Source organism: Aristolochia californica, unplaced genomic scaffold (assembly GCF_029961685.1).
Source record: "Aristolochia californica isolate CCGP_79_NKW_82.1479 unplaced genomic scaffold, dmAriCali1.0.hap1 SCAF_8, whole genome shotgun sequence".
In the NCBI taxonomy this organism is placed as follows: domain Eukaryota; kingdom Viridiplantae; phylum Streptophyta; class Magnoliopsida; order Piperales; family Aristolochiaceae; genus Aristolochia; species Aristolochia californica.
The window spans coordinates 4344041-4358147 of record NW_027182279.1 but is presented as its reverse complement, the minus strand read 5'-3'; the positions used below and the strand labels follow the sequence as shown (position 1 = coordinate 4358147).

The 14107-nt window shown below is 34.7% G+C and overlaps 1 protein-coding gene across 1 annotated transcript; it reads right to left on the bottom strand.

Moving 5' to 3' along the window:
* Nucleotides 1-1258: 1258 nt before the first annotated feature.
* Nucleotides 1259-2970, bottom strand: LOC137939459 (putative F-box protein At1g46984). Its single transcript, XM_068784726.1, has 2 exons — nt 2731-2970; nt 1259-2527 (listed from the first exon to the last, which is right to left on the bottom strand). The coding sequence occupies exons 1-2, from the start codon at nt 2968-2970 to the stop codon at nt 1259-1261; spliced, it is 1509 nt and encodes a 502-aa protein (XP_068640827.1).
* Nucleotides 2971-14107: the final 11137 nt, after the last annotated feature.

Sequence of the window (14107 nt, the reverse complement as noted above, 5' to 3'; positions counted from 1 at the left end):
AGGTTTGCTACAGGAATAAAAAGTTGCAAAACCATATGCATTTGATATTGCCACATAGGAAAAACAAGGGAAGAACTTGTTTCAGCTATATGTCTTGCAAATCTAACATCCTACTTAAATGTTGCCTAGTCATAGGTACTCAGCTCTATAGGGAAACATTATTTTAATGATGTATGTGTTACCATGCTACAGATTCCGACTAAGGAGTCCAAGTGTCAGCCAAAACAAGTGAAAAGTTCAGCTATGTTCTCCCAACGGAGGGGGATAATGGTTATGGTAGAGGTAAAGGAAGAGGTGGAAAGTCATATTGTAGAGCAAGAGGTAGAAGTGGGAATGCTCTTACCTCCAAATCCAACACTAGTAGTCAGCAAATGAAGTGTACCTTTAGTGAGCTCAACAATCATCTACTTGACAATTGTTGGAACCTACATGATAAACCACCATACTTCAAAGTTATTGAAGCATCAACTTCTACCACATCCACCACTAGTGAAGTACCCTCAGATTCCTCCAAAGGAAAATTAACTCTATCAGAAGAAGATCATGAACAACTGTAAGTTTAAAAATGAAATAATATCTACACTAAAACAAAGCCTAAAGCATTTCGTTCCTTTTGTTTCGCTTGTGCACATATAACATCACAATTAACGGATTACCATTAGTATACATCATGGGAGCACTGATACCATAGAACCATGGAGTATCACTTGTAAGAAAGATAACGGGAAAACAAACGAACTAGTCATCAAAGTCTAACATTAAGTCATCAGTTCTCTAAGCTTCACTAATTTTTTCCAACATCACAAACAAAAGAATCATTATCTATCTGTTACACAGAATCTGCTTAGAGATTTTATTTGTAATCGACCATAAATTTCACAAGAGCTCTCCACACATTCACTACAGGGAAGTTCTATAGCTGTTGATGAGGAGAAAAGAGAAACGTGAACTGAAACATTTGAAAACATAACATCTCACTGTTTCAGTTCTTTGAAAAAAAACACCTACAGATGACAAGAATTCAAACATCATCAAGGAAATAACTCAACATAAATCAATAATCAGGCCACCAAGCATCATATGAACTTAACCAAAACAAACTTTAATTGAACTGCTGAGTTTTACTGAGAGAAGTCTAATACAAACTATGATAGGAGTCTTTAAAGACATAAAACAAGATAAATATAATATAAAATGGCAGTCGTTGAAGGTGCGGGTTCTGCAGATTAGGTAGTATAGCCTATTTCTTCCCACTGATTTACTCCATTGCATCGCGGCGAGCCCTAAGGAGCCTTGAAGGGTCAACAAGGCAAGGAGTGAAACTGAAGACCTTGAACCTGGCTTCTTCAGAGACACTGTATGGTTTTGTAATCTCCATCCTTCTGAAACGAATTTCATCGTAATTGTAGACTACGGCGCCACCAGTCTCCTCCAGGAAGACGATTTCGACGTTGGAAAGAAACGCTGTCGGATGGAACATCACAGTCTTCCAATGGTCAGAGCCGAGATCCCTGTCCGCTATCCTAGAGAAGTTTCTGTAACAGATCTTATGCTTCAGCTCCCATCGACTGGTGTGGCTGTCCCTGAGCACCCAGACTATTGAAACTTGATGGTTCCAGTAAGAGTAGTAGAGGCACCCACCATACTCACCAATGCAGCCATAAGAAGCACGAGTCACGGCAGCGGGCAATCGGATTTCTTCAACCCGAATGCTGTTTCCCCTGAAATGGTAGCCGATGATATAGAGTGGGTTCACCAGCTTGTAAACGACACCATTCAGAGAGATCTCCTGAGAAAGGGAGCAGGAAGCTCTTGGCCCATGCAAAACCCTATTCTTCACCCATTTGCCCGTCTGAGAAGAGAAAACCTCCAGCTCCATGCAAGAAGATGGGAGGCCATATCGCATCGGATCGTTGGTGCATTTGTGCAGGTAGCGGATGATCTTGAAGTGAGGGGATACTCTTGGCTCAAAGTCCAGGGTGACAGAGTGCTTGATGCCTCCATTAACGTTGTTAGGCATGGGCACCTTAAGCCATTTCCTTGTCAGAGGGTTACAGACATAGAAGTTGAGCCAATGATCCCGTCCATGGACGCATAGCAGTAGCCCCTTGGAGCCACCCATGACCATAACATTTGGGAAGAAAGGAAGGAAACTGAGGTTGATATCAAGAGCTTTTTGTAGTTCTTCTTCAGATTCATCACCGGGAGCATTTGAGGAATAGCCCCATTGACCGGTGTGATCGTAGATGAACAGACCGGTGGTGATACCTAATGGTTTGTTGAAGGGCCTAGTGGCGATCAACCCGTACCATCTTTTCGAGACACATTTGGAGGTATGAAGGGGCTTCAGAGGCAACCTGGAGAGGATCTCCAACAGCAAATCATCGTTCAGAGAGGAGATATCGGTGGGTTTAACAATAGCTTTCCTCTTCGAAGCTCTCATCTTTCCTCTTCGCCTGCACTTCATCAAATCAGGTCCATCAACAGAAAGGGGCGAAACAATCGAGGTAATGTAAAACCAGTCAATCTAGTTCATCCAAGAAGAAAAAAAAAATCATATTTTTGCATCAGATCATGTAATTGAACAATAGCTTAAAGAAGCAATCGAAGGGAAAACCTTTGGATTTCCACTTACCAGAAGCAAAAAATCAGTTTCAGTATTGTGACGAAAATGGAGACAAAAGAAAAAAAAAGAAAGAGTTCATGCAATACGAAATGGAAACAGTTTACCTTCTTCTTACCTCCCAAGAACCAGAAAAAGAAGAGGTAGAGCTTCTGGGCGATGCACAGGAGACCTCGACCGAGGTAGAAGGAGAAGGAGAATGGGGAGCTCTCCCCTGTCAACAGTCCAGACACCTGAAACAGAATCTGCCCCTGACATTTATAGTAGAGGTCCAGGGAATACGTGTTAATGTGAACGCATGCTATCAACATAGTTGCATAAGACACCTTTGATCTGTCCTCTACCATAGATGGACGGTTGATTGCCAACGCAGGCAATAAAATAAGTAAAAAATAAAACTACTTTCTTTAGAATTAATGGAAAAAAAAAAAAACAAAAAAATTCTTTCTAGTATTTGGCAACAGAGAATCCACTCTTTTTCTTCCAATTTCTTGTTTTTTTTAAAGAAATATATATTTTAAAGCTAAGTTTTGTACCTTATGTAATAAAAAATTAATTAGGGCTTTACTTGGTCTTCTTCCTCATTCACGACTGTTGAGGCCTGATTTCATGGCTGCTTGCTTCTGGTACGTGCATGAAACTGAGAGCGGGATTTTCTTGAGAAGAAAAGCCACGTGGGCAAAAGGTCGGAGGAAAAGATAAAGCTGAGAGCTGAGAGGACGGTGGCACATGGGTCCACTTTTCTCAACGGACTAGGAATTTTCTGGATTTTGAAGATGGTTTGCTGTCATTTTCTAAGGGCATTTACTGTCGACTGTTTTGAACCCAACGGCTAGGGATTTTTTTTTTTTTTTGGCATGCAGCTTCTTTGAGAGAAATCACAGAGATTTGCCTCTGAATTTTCTTTTCACTGATGAATCCTTTAGGGCCTGTTTGGAACCCACATAAACGAAAAAAAAAAAGAGAAGAAGGTATTTTCTGTCGTTTCGCAATATATAATCATTAAGAGAAAAGAAAATAAGAGAGAAAATCACTTTTTCTATTTTTTAATAGATGTTCTCACACAAAATGATGGAATTAGGGAAGAAAATTTTAATTATAATTTTTTTTAAATATTACTAATTTTATTTTATTTTTTATTTTCCATGTGTATTCAAACAAAAGAAATTGCATTTCTCTTCCATTTTCTCTCTCATTTTTCATGGGTATCCAAACAAGAGAAAATAAACTTCTTTTCTTTTCTATTCATTTTAATTCATTCCACTTTTCTTTCCACTTATCTTATTTGAAATTTTAAAAATGAGTTTTCTTGTTTTCGAGTTATACAATTGCTTTTGATCCAGTGAATAATTCTACAACTTGAAAAATAGGTAAATCTATTCATCTCCTTTCAATAACATTTCTAACATAGTGATTAAAGTGGTAAAAATTATTCACACTTATGTGAGTGGAGCAAACTTCTCTTTTGGAATTTTACTAATACTTTTTGTTTAATGATGTTTCTTAGTTTTGCCCTAATCGTTTTAAGTCTAATGTTTTCACCTGTTTAGGGCCTTTTAAAGCTGTGGTAGAATTGTAATACGATAAAAAAATAAGAATGTTACAATGTGATGTTGGTGAAGAGTTATTCTCTACCAATTTCAATAATTTTCTGTAAGGGCTTGGCATTGCTAGTTCAGTTTCATGTCCATATACTTCTAAACAAAATCAAATTGTTATTGCATTAAATTCAAGACATCCTATAACATGTAGGGGTAAGTTTGGTGTTAAGCACCTAGCCAATACTACCCAAAAGACCGGCCTATTAGAAGCGGAAGGCATAGGTACTTAACCCTAGGACCGTAACAATACACCCCGCTCGCCCGAGCCGACGACCACGGCGGCAATAACACAACAACGAGAGCCGGGTCAGGATCCCATAATCCCTTACGGCCCAACGCCAGGGGCGTGCGGTCCTCCTACGCACGCGGGGACTCGAACGCAGGACGTAGTGCCTGCTCTGATATCAAATGTTAAACACCTAGTCAATACTACCCAAAAGACCGGTCTGTTAGGAGCGGAAGGCATAGGTACTTAACCCTAGGACCATAACATTTGGGTACACCATTTTGTATTATTCTAGACTCAAACATGAACTCTAACATTGCAGTTTCATCTAAAAATACTAATTCCTCCTATTGTAGAATAAATGGAGAATCACAACATGTAAGTCTCACTCAATAAGACATCTTATATGTGGTTAATTTAGTCTCCCAATGTTAAAAGAAATCAAAGGTATCTAAAAAGTACAATTTCTTACTTTCTATGTCTTACTTAAACAACATCTCCAAATAATTCTTGCCTTTTGAAATGCTAACTAAGATGAGCATAGGACATGCTTTTTTTTATGGCAAAAACCTGATTTCCTCATCAGTTAAAAGTTAATCCATTGTATCTGACTCAATCACTCAAGTTGAATGCAATGTTTTGCTTCCATTTGTGTAGAGATTACCTGGATTAAATTACTCTTTCAAGGTTTAGATATTTATTTTAATTATCCTCTTCTAGCGTTTAGGTTTTAGTGTTTAGGATGCTAACCTAAGGTGCTACTTTCCTTGTAGAAGATCTTGTCTTTAATTGGAGAAGCAAATGGCTATCACTTTGTACACGAAAAAGTGGGAATTGATCATCTTAAAGTTTGCAACATCTCTACTAGTCTTTATCTTGCAAACATTTTACCAAGTTGTCACAAGCTTCATTTTAAACTCTACGGACCAAGACTTCTATGTCTAACATACCCTTTTAAGATTCAGGAGAATAAAAAAAGAAATAGCGTATGCATTCCCAATCTCATGCAAAACTTTGAAGCTCTACGTCAACAAACATGCAATATCACCTTGCTAATCAAGATTTGATTTCATCGGACTCACACAAACAAGACTTTCCTAGACTAGACAAAGAAAAATTTTCTACGAGGGGAGAATCATGGATCACAAAAAGGAAGATTCAAGCTACCAAAAATTTAAGCATATAAACCATTAAAACCTTCTGAATTTTGAACATTTCAAAATGAATAAAACCTCAAGAAGTTGAATTCAAGCATCATCAATCAATTATGGTAAAATCAATATTTTTTAATTGCTTCCTTCATTTTTCAATCTTAGTGATAGGAGTGAATTCCTTGTAAATAATTCATCCTTCACTTGAGGTCTCCATCTTGTATCATTACTTTATTTTTATTAATGGAGACACTAATACACACATACCCAGAAAGAGAGTCATAGAGAGAGAGAGAGTAGATCGGGTTGTCCAAATACTAAAATTTTAAATCTAGCCTATTTACAAATATACAAATATCCAAAATCCAAATGTCCAAAAATTACCCAAAGATGAATATCAGAATCCAAATTGTCAGATAATATTCGATTTGAAAACATGTAATGAAAAATTGGTTAATATGACTAAAAATTATAAAAACTTTGAAAAGGTACTAAAACAGAAAAAAAAAAAACAATTCGTAAAAAACCTAGAAAGCTAATATCTATCAAAAGTAGCTAAAATTTTTTAAAAACATAAATGGAAAAATGACTAAAATAACCAAAAATGGAAATTTTTGGGGGTTGAATTTGAGGTTTTGGATTCAGACCTCTTCAATTCAATTCCATATCAAAAACCATTTATTTCAGATTTGGATATCAGTTTAAGATCCAAAAGATTTGATAATGTGGATGTTACTTGACACTATATCTGAATAATATTTGGATATATTTACAACCTTGAGAAAGAGTCAGGGAGGGAGAAGAATAGGAAGGAGAGAGAGAGAGAGAGAGAGATCACATAGACACACAAATCACCAAGCCACATAATTATTCTTATTTATTTCATGTTTTTGCTTTTTAATTCATCTTTTTTTTTTTTCTATAAAACATCATTTTGAGTACAACTAGTATCATATCTTAGACTTGCTTGTTTCAATAAAAAAAATTATGTAAAATTACTTGTAGTGGTTAGAAAAACCATAATCATGTTCTAGATGCCTCATTTTGATTGCATAAACTCTGTATTGTAGAATTTGAAATTTCATGTTGTGCTAGGAAAGGAACATTTTATTTTTAATCTCATTGGGGAAAAAGAAATACATAAAAAAATAGAAGTTTAATTTGAATGCAAAGTTGGGAAACAAAAATGTTTTTCTTGGTTTGGATTACCTCTTTGAATATTAATGCAACCAAGATGGTGACAAAAAGATTGGGATTCAAACCAAATAGCATGTATGAAGAAAAATTATCAAAAGATGAGTTTTTTGTGCATATATAGTTTGGTATAAGAATACCTCAAAAAGTTTTATACCCTCATGTACAAGTTGATCACATTGGACTTAAAAAAAAATAAAGATGTAAAAGATGACAATGTCAAACCTTCATGAGCAAGTTGATGACATTGAGCATAAAAATCAAAGATGAAGAACTAAACAATGTTTAACACAATAAGTTGGATAACTTTTGATGCCAGAAATTAACAAATGTTTAGTCAATAATCTTCTAGTGACACAATACTTTGTGATGGATGGATCTCAATTGAAATAGATAATTATGATAAAAAGTCAAAGTGTACATTGAAGATGCATGGAAAGAAGGTCAAATGTTATTTATCTAGTTAGAAAAATATTGTTAAAAAAAAAACTAAATGGCGGGAAGATCAGTCGTTGTTAAGCTGTGGAGCCTAATCAATGCCCTACGCTAAGTCAGTACGTAGATCCATGATATATTAACTATCGTTTCATTAAAGGTAGTTGTGGATTTCACACTTGTAATCCAGTAAACCTAATTTTCTCTTTATATTTGGGGGCACCGCTATTAGGGTTTTATCATCCGAGGAGCATATTGAGTTGTGGCCCGAGAAAGGTTAGAGAAAACCCATGTAAGTGTGTGCGATTTCTCTTGTAAACTATTTCATCTTTAACATGAATTACTGCATCGGCGGAAGATAAGACGTAGTCTCACCTTGAGGCCAACCTGTATAAATCTTGTTATTTTTTTGTGCTTGCTTTTCCTTTCTTCTGCAATTATTATTATTGCTTTCATTAGTTTGGAATTAGGGCGTCTAATTCCTAACAGTCATTGCATTAAAATTATATTTAGGAAATTTCAAGAGTAACAAGGGAAAGGGAAGGAATTTTTCACACATTCAAAGAAGAAGATGAGTTATCCAAATAAGAATCATCAAATGACGCACTTTATGATCCTTAGTATAAAATAGTTACATGCTTAAAATTCATTCAACAACAATTTATATATTTTGGATGACAATAATAATTGTAACATCATGGGAGTTGGGAAATGGAGATCAAGTGAGACACCCCATACAAATGTTTTTTTTTTTATAAAATCTTTTACTATGGGAGAAGGTAGACTAGGCCATGAAATATTTTATTGAAAAAAATTATCTACATTGTAGAAGGTTGATGGCTAGGGAATGAAATTTAGTATTAAAAACAATTACCTATTAGTGATCAAATAATTTTTTATGACGCAAAAGGGAGAAGCAATAGTAACTAGTACTAAAATGTGATGCTCTACTTCATGGCATAAACATTTTAAGTACATGAATACAAATGATCTCTATGATATCTCTCCTTTTAACAATCAACAATTCCTGATTAGATAAATGTTAACATAGGGGAAGCGATAATTAGATCACTCGGAAGTTTTTTCAATTTTTCACGTTTGTGATTATATACAAACACACAAATAAACTTCTCACTCCAAACATAAAGGACATCCACTTCCATGCAAAAAGGGATGTCCTCATGTAAGACTCCATTGGAGCCACCAACTCTCATGCAAGAAGAAAATTTCTAAAAAACCTCTCACAAACACATGGGACCCATCATAATAACCACGTATTAAGGAGAAGATATATCCTACAATATCAACTCCTCAAATCTCTCATTCACATTGAAGATCAAAGAGAGGAAGGATAATTGAAATGTCAAATTGTTTTCCTCGCTCTCTCTAGCGCAAGAGGAAAGACACCAAGACGTGTTCAAATTCTTCTTTTTTTATGTGAAAAAAGTGTTATTTAAAGTATATGTATCAATCAATCAATCAAATAAATTCATTAGAAATTCTATTCAAATAATGATTTTAATTTTAATGATTTTCACAACTTTAACTAGTTATTTCTTAAATATGGGGAGAGCCTCAAAAGGGAACTGTTTTAATAAGGAAAAGTGCAACTAAGTGCACTTTCTAGTCCATAGTCCCAAAAGAAAGCCTATGTAGTAAATGAGTCCCAAAGGAAAGCGTCGTTTGAGTGACATTCCTAGTGTTAATAAGGCTATTATTAATTAAGCTAAAAGTTTCAAGAAAAAAAACAATGCAAGGCAGTTTCAATTTGTCAAAAAGTGAAAAAATAGAGATATAGTATGGTGCAATGAGATATGAATGTCAATCAATTTTATTTCTTTTATGATATTTATTACAATAACATCGTACCATTGAAAGTCCAACCAATGTGGAAACAAAGCCCTTTAGTTTGATGGAAGTAACTTGATCAAGTGGTCTTTAAAGGATTTGTTTTGGTGGATATACAAGTATTCAAATAAGAGTTGTCTTCCCAAATTAGTGAAATAATGTTCTCCAAGGAGGGAATTGAGTTTCTATGTAAGTCAACTATTGACATCCCCATTAGATATATGCTAATTCCTAAGAGGATTCAACCTTACCAATAATGTGGGGACCCTTAAGCTACAAAAGTGAGAGGTTATTCCTATTGAGTGGAAAAGAGAGTGAATTCTCTCTTAATGGTTTATTAAATAACCTCTATGTAGAACATGGAGTTTGATAATCCCTTAATGTTGAAGAATTATTCTCTCCTCGCTTAGTTGGCGCGAGTTAATTGCTAGCTGGTTGGTCTTGATGAGATGACAATGACAATATGGTTGAGGAGGATAAGTCTTGGATACTTGGACAACTCTTGTTCTTATCAATGATAACCTAATCTTATGCTTGAGAAAATCTAAAACACCATGAATGAAATGAGAAAACTCTTCAAAGAACACGTTGGTTGGATGAGAGTACAATGGGGTTTATATACGTTCGCAAGATATTATAAAATGACAAAAAAATGAATTGATTGACACACATTGGGTGTATGTAGGCTCTTACTATTTTTTATATAATAAATGATATTTTCCTTCCACTCTTTGTTCCAAGATCATAGAATATTAATATTCTTCTCTTTTGAATGAGAGGTTTGAACTCGATTGATCTCCTTTGATTGAGTAATTTGAGGAGATAACCTCTTTTGATTGGTTTCTATTGATTGAGAGAATTGACGAGTAGATCTTGTAGGAGGATCTTTAGTAACCAAGGATCTTTGAGGATTACTTGTGTGAGTGAGCACAGGAGGAGATTTTCTAGAAATTTCTTGAGCTAGCTATCTTTGAGTCATGCATGTGGCCATCCTCATGTGCATGAATTTGTTCTTGTTTTGCATGGTGACGTTAATTGAGTGGATTTTATAACATCCCCCCTCATGCTAAACTAGGAGGTGGAATGAACATTCAGCTTGGTGGTGGTGAGACGAAGCACGTTGGTAAGGAGAGGCTTGGTAAAAATGTATGCTTGCTAATCTATGGTGGGAATATGGCTGACTTGAAGACATCCCATGATTACTTTTTCCTGAACAAAATAGTCATCAATGCTAATGCGTTTACTACGAAAGGAAAAAATAAAGAGAGAAATGTTCTGCATGAAAGAGACAACTACCTTTGGATGAAAGATAGGCCCCATTAGTGCCCCTAGTTGGAAATTTATATCCCAAGAAAAGCTACAAATGTTTTTCCTAGGATACAAATTTCCAAGAAACCTTCAGATAAAATCCTTTTAGTAGCTTACAAGGAAATTACGTGGAAAATTAAATGGAACTATTAGTGCCTTTTAATGGGAAATAAATGAAATTTTTTTAATAATCAATCTCATACATTACCATACTTATCCAAAAAATATCAGTAAAATAAAATGCCAAATAAAAAATTGCCATGAAAAATTACCTTTTGCTAAAAGTATTTCAACACCAATAGCCAAATACTTGTTCAAAAATTTTCCATATGGTTTTTCGACCCATCTTGGCTAAAATATCTTACCTGAAAAGTTATATAATTTTTTTTTTGTAAGAATTTTTAGCTAGAAAAGTGTTTCCAGGAAACATAAGGCACTAATGGTCTCTAGAAACGTATTTCTACCAAAAATGTCTTTCCAACATTTCCTGGAAAGGACACTAATAGGGCCTAGAAGACTTGAGCATATCAAATGCATTTGATCTCAAACTTGAAAGACTCTTAAGTAAATATGTAACTACCAAAGACCTTTCAGTTCAACCTATGAGATTTTCTTGATATAAAAAACACGTCCTTGAATAAAATTCTAATTGATTGCCAATTTGTTTTCCATATAAATGTGTCTTATTTATAGAGTTTTTGAAAACAATAACAATAACAACATGTAAGAGAGGTTCTCCAACGTTTAGAATGATTCCAACCTGTCTTTCCTCTCAAGTAATAGAGAATAGGAAACATTTTGAAATTTGAATTAGCCTTTCCTTTTCAGAGGCTGATTTCTTGGATATTGTTGGAGAGGATTAATGTGAGCGTTTGTAAAAGAAGATCTTCTGTATCTTGAGCAAGTTGTAGTTGTCTTCTCTTCACTTTGGTATAAGATAGTTTTTCACCTTGACGTGGGTCCCTTGAATGAGAGATTGTAGGATAAGTTGTTTGCATGGAGAAGGTTGTACACAGGTCCCATGAGTGAGATTTTGTAGGAGAATTTATTTTTTCACCTAGACGTGCACCCACACCCCCCTCTAGCTGAACTAAGAGGGTGGTCAAACATTCAATTTGTTATTGATGATATGGACGTGGGAATAAGAAAATGGCTTGGTGAATATATCTGTGAGTTGATCAATGGAGAAATATGTTGAATTTTGAAGGTTTTCGATGGTGACTTTCTCAAACAAAAATGATAATATCTACCAATGTGTTTATTGCAAGATTTATAAAGGGTTGTGAGATAAATATTTGGCACTTAAATTATCACAAAGAAATGTAGGAGGGCGAGAAGAATAGATATGCAAATCTTTGAGTAGTAACTAGAGCTATGTGTCTTCAACACAAGTAGAGCTCATTTATCTATAAATAGCCTTCGTAGTAGAGTGAGAGATGATGGGTTATTTTTCAATAGACCATGAAATTAAATTAGTTCCTAAAAATGTAGCATACCTCATTGTCGACTATCATGTCAAGGGAAGATTCTTAAAAACCAGGCCATAATCATGGGTGCCTTTTAAATATCTATGTATTCATTTGACTAAAGTGAATTAAAATATAATCGAAGAATGCATATATTGGGCTACTAAATTAACATAATATAAGATGTTGGATAGAGTAAGATATTAGACGACTCCTATGAGGCTATGATAGTTATTAGGATCTGAGTAGGTTGGCCTTTGAAAATCTATCTTTGTATTGGGATTTAAAGGTGTTACAAGTATACATGAATCCATGTTGGCTCAATGTAAAGTCATGCAAATATTGAGTTGAGTGAGAAATATACCATAATTAGTTTGATGGAGTTGAATGCCTGAAAAGACATCTATAGGTCCTAGGGATTGTACAAAGAAGGTATTATGTAATTTTTTTAAAAGTAATGAATGAGGTGTTGTCACCTGTGAGAACTATGTCATCAACATTTAGTAATCTGTAAAGATGGTTATAAGAGTTATGTTACAAGTATCCATGTATATAGTCTTAATTGTTTATATCTTCTAATTCATCACAGCCTTAGGGCAAAGTTGTAATTATGACAAGTTTTCATTATAAATAATAGCAAAGAGAGTTCCCCCTTAGAGTATACATGGAACTACACTGGTAGAGGTTGTGATAGAGGTGTTGGCTGAGGTAGAGGTAGAAGTAGAGGAAGAACTTTTTGAGATCCAAAGACAAGTCCACCACCTGTATTTGTTTCTTTCGTGGATTAAATAATCATTTTGTTGATAGATGTTGGAAGTTGCATGAACAACTAGGCAATGTGAATGAAGCAATTGTTGTCCCAGATAACAAAGAAACTAGAACTTCTTAGCCCACAGGTTCCCATACAATCACATATGAAGAATTTGAAATCTTTTAGAAGTTTAAAAATATGTTGGCCACAACTACTAGCCCACCACCAGCCACTAGTCTACCACAAGTATGTCTTTTTCTCTTCCTTGTTCCAACACTTCTCCATGGATAATTGACTCAGGTGCCTCTAAACATCTTATTGGGAAGCTTGGTAACTTATCTTCTTTGTTCTCATGTCCTACTGATTGTTTTGTTTCCATTACAAATAATTCTTAAACTAAGGGTCATGGCATATGACATTCTTTACACTCTCCATTGCTACCCATGTCTAATGTTCTATTTGTTTCACAATTTTTGTTGAGCTTTATGTCAGTAAGCTATATTAAAAGAACTAAATTACTTTATCACTTTTATCCTTTTATTGTATTTTCTAGGATAATCAATCCAAGCAGGTGATTGGTAGCAGCCATGAAAAAGAGGGTTTCTACTTTCTAAATAATGTCATCATCCACAATGGCTACTTCATCACAACAAGCATTCAATGCACAATTAGTTGGGACATCCTTCACTACCATTCTTGCAAGCATTAGGTCCTTCCTTGAAATCATTTAATAGTTTACCTAGTGAATTTTGTGAGTTGAGTAAGCATCTTTGGAGCTTTTTTTCTTCTCATCCAGAGAAAGTTAGTTCTTGTTCTTTTTCTCTAGTGCATTCTGATATATTGGGGACCAGTCCAAGTTCCCAATGTAACTCATTCAAAATATTTTTTATATTTTTAGATGATTGTACTAGAGCGACTTGGTTATATTTAATGAAAGATAATTTTGAATTTTTTTCTATCTTTGCCTCTTTTTTAAAGAAACCTCAATTCTACCAAAAAAATTCAAGGGTGTAGATCAGATAATGCCAAAGAATAATTATTGTCTCTATTTCATAATTTTTCTCTCAAAAAGGCATCCTTCACCAAACATCTTGTGCACATACCCCTCAACAAAATGGAATAGTTGAACACAAAAATAAACACTTCTTAGAAGTTGCTCGAGCTTATTTTTATCTATGAATATTTCTCAATTTTACTAGTTTATGTTGTTTTGACTACTTGTTATCTCATTAACCACATGCCATTTAATGGGCTTGGAAATTCATATATTTTCTCGTCTTTTTCAAGGATGACATACATTTTTCGACTCCAACTTGAGCACTTAGATGTATTTATTTTGCTCACAATCTCTTGTCAAATTAACCCTAACTTGATTCAAAATCTTTTAAGTGTACTTTTTTGGGATACTCCGGGAGCCGAAGAGGATATGTTTGCTACCATTTTTCCTCACCAAAAAACCTTTATTTCGATTGATGTCCATTATTTGAGGATGAACCTTTTATGA

Bases quoted from the DNA above. Each gene is read 5' to 3' on its own strand.
- LOC137939459 (XM_068784726.1), bottom strand. From the start codon at position 2,970: ATGGTAGAGGACAGATCAAAGGTGTCTTATGCAACTATGTTGATAGCA. The intron at 2,528-2,730 runs GTAAACTGTTTC...TGGATGAACTAG, and splicing joins TCTTGGGAGGTAAGAAGAAG to ATTGACTGGTTTTACATTAC.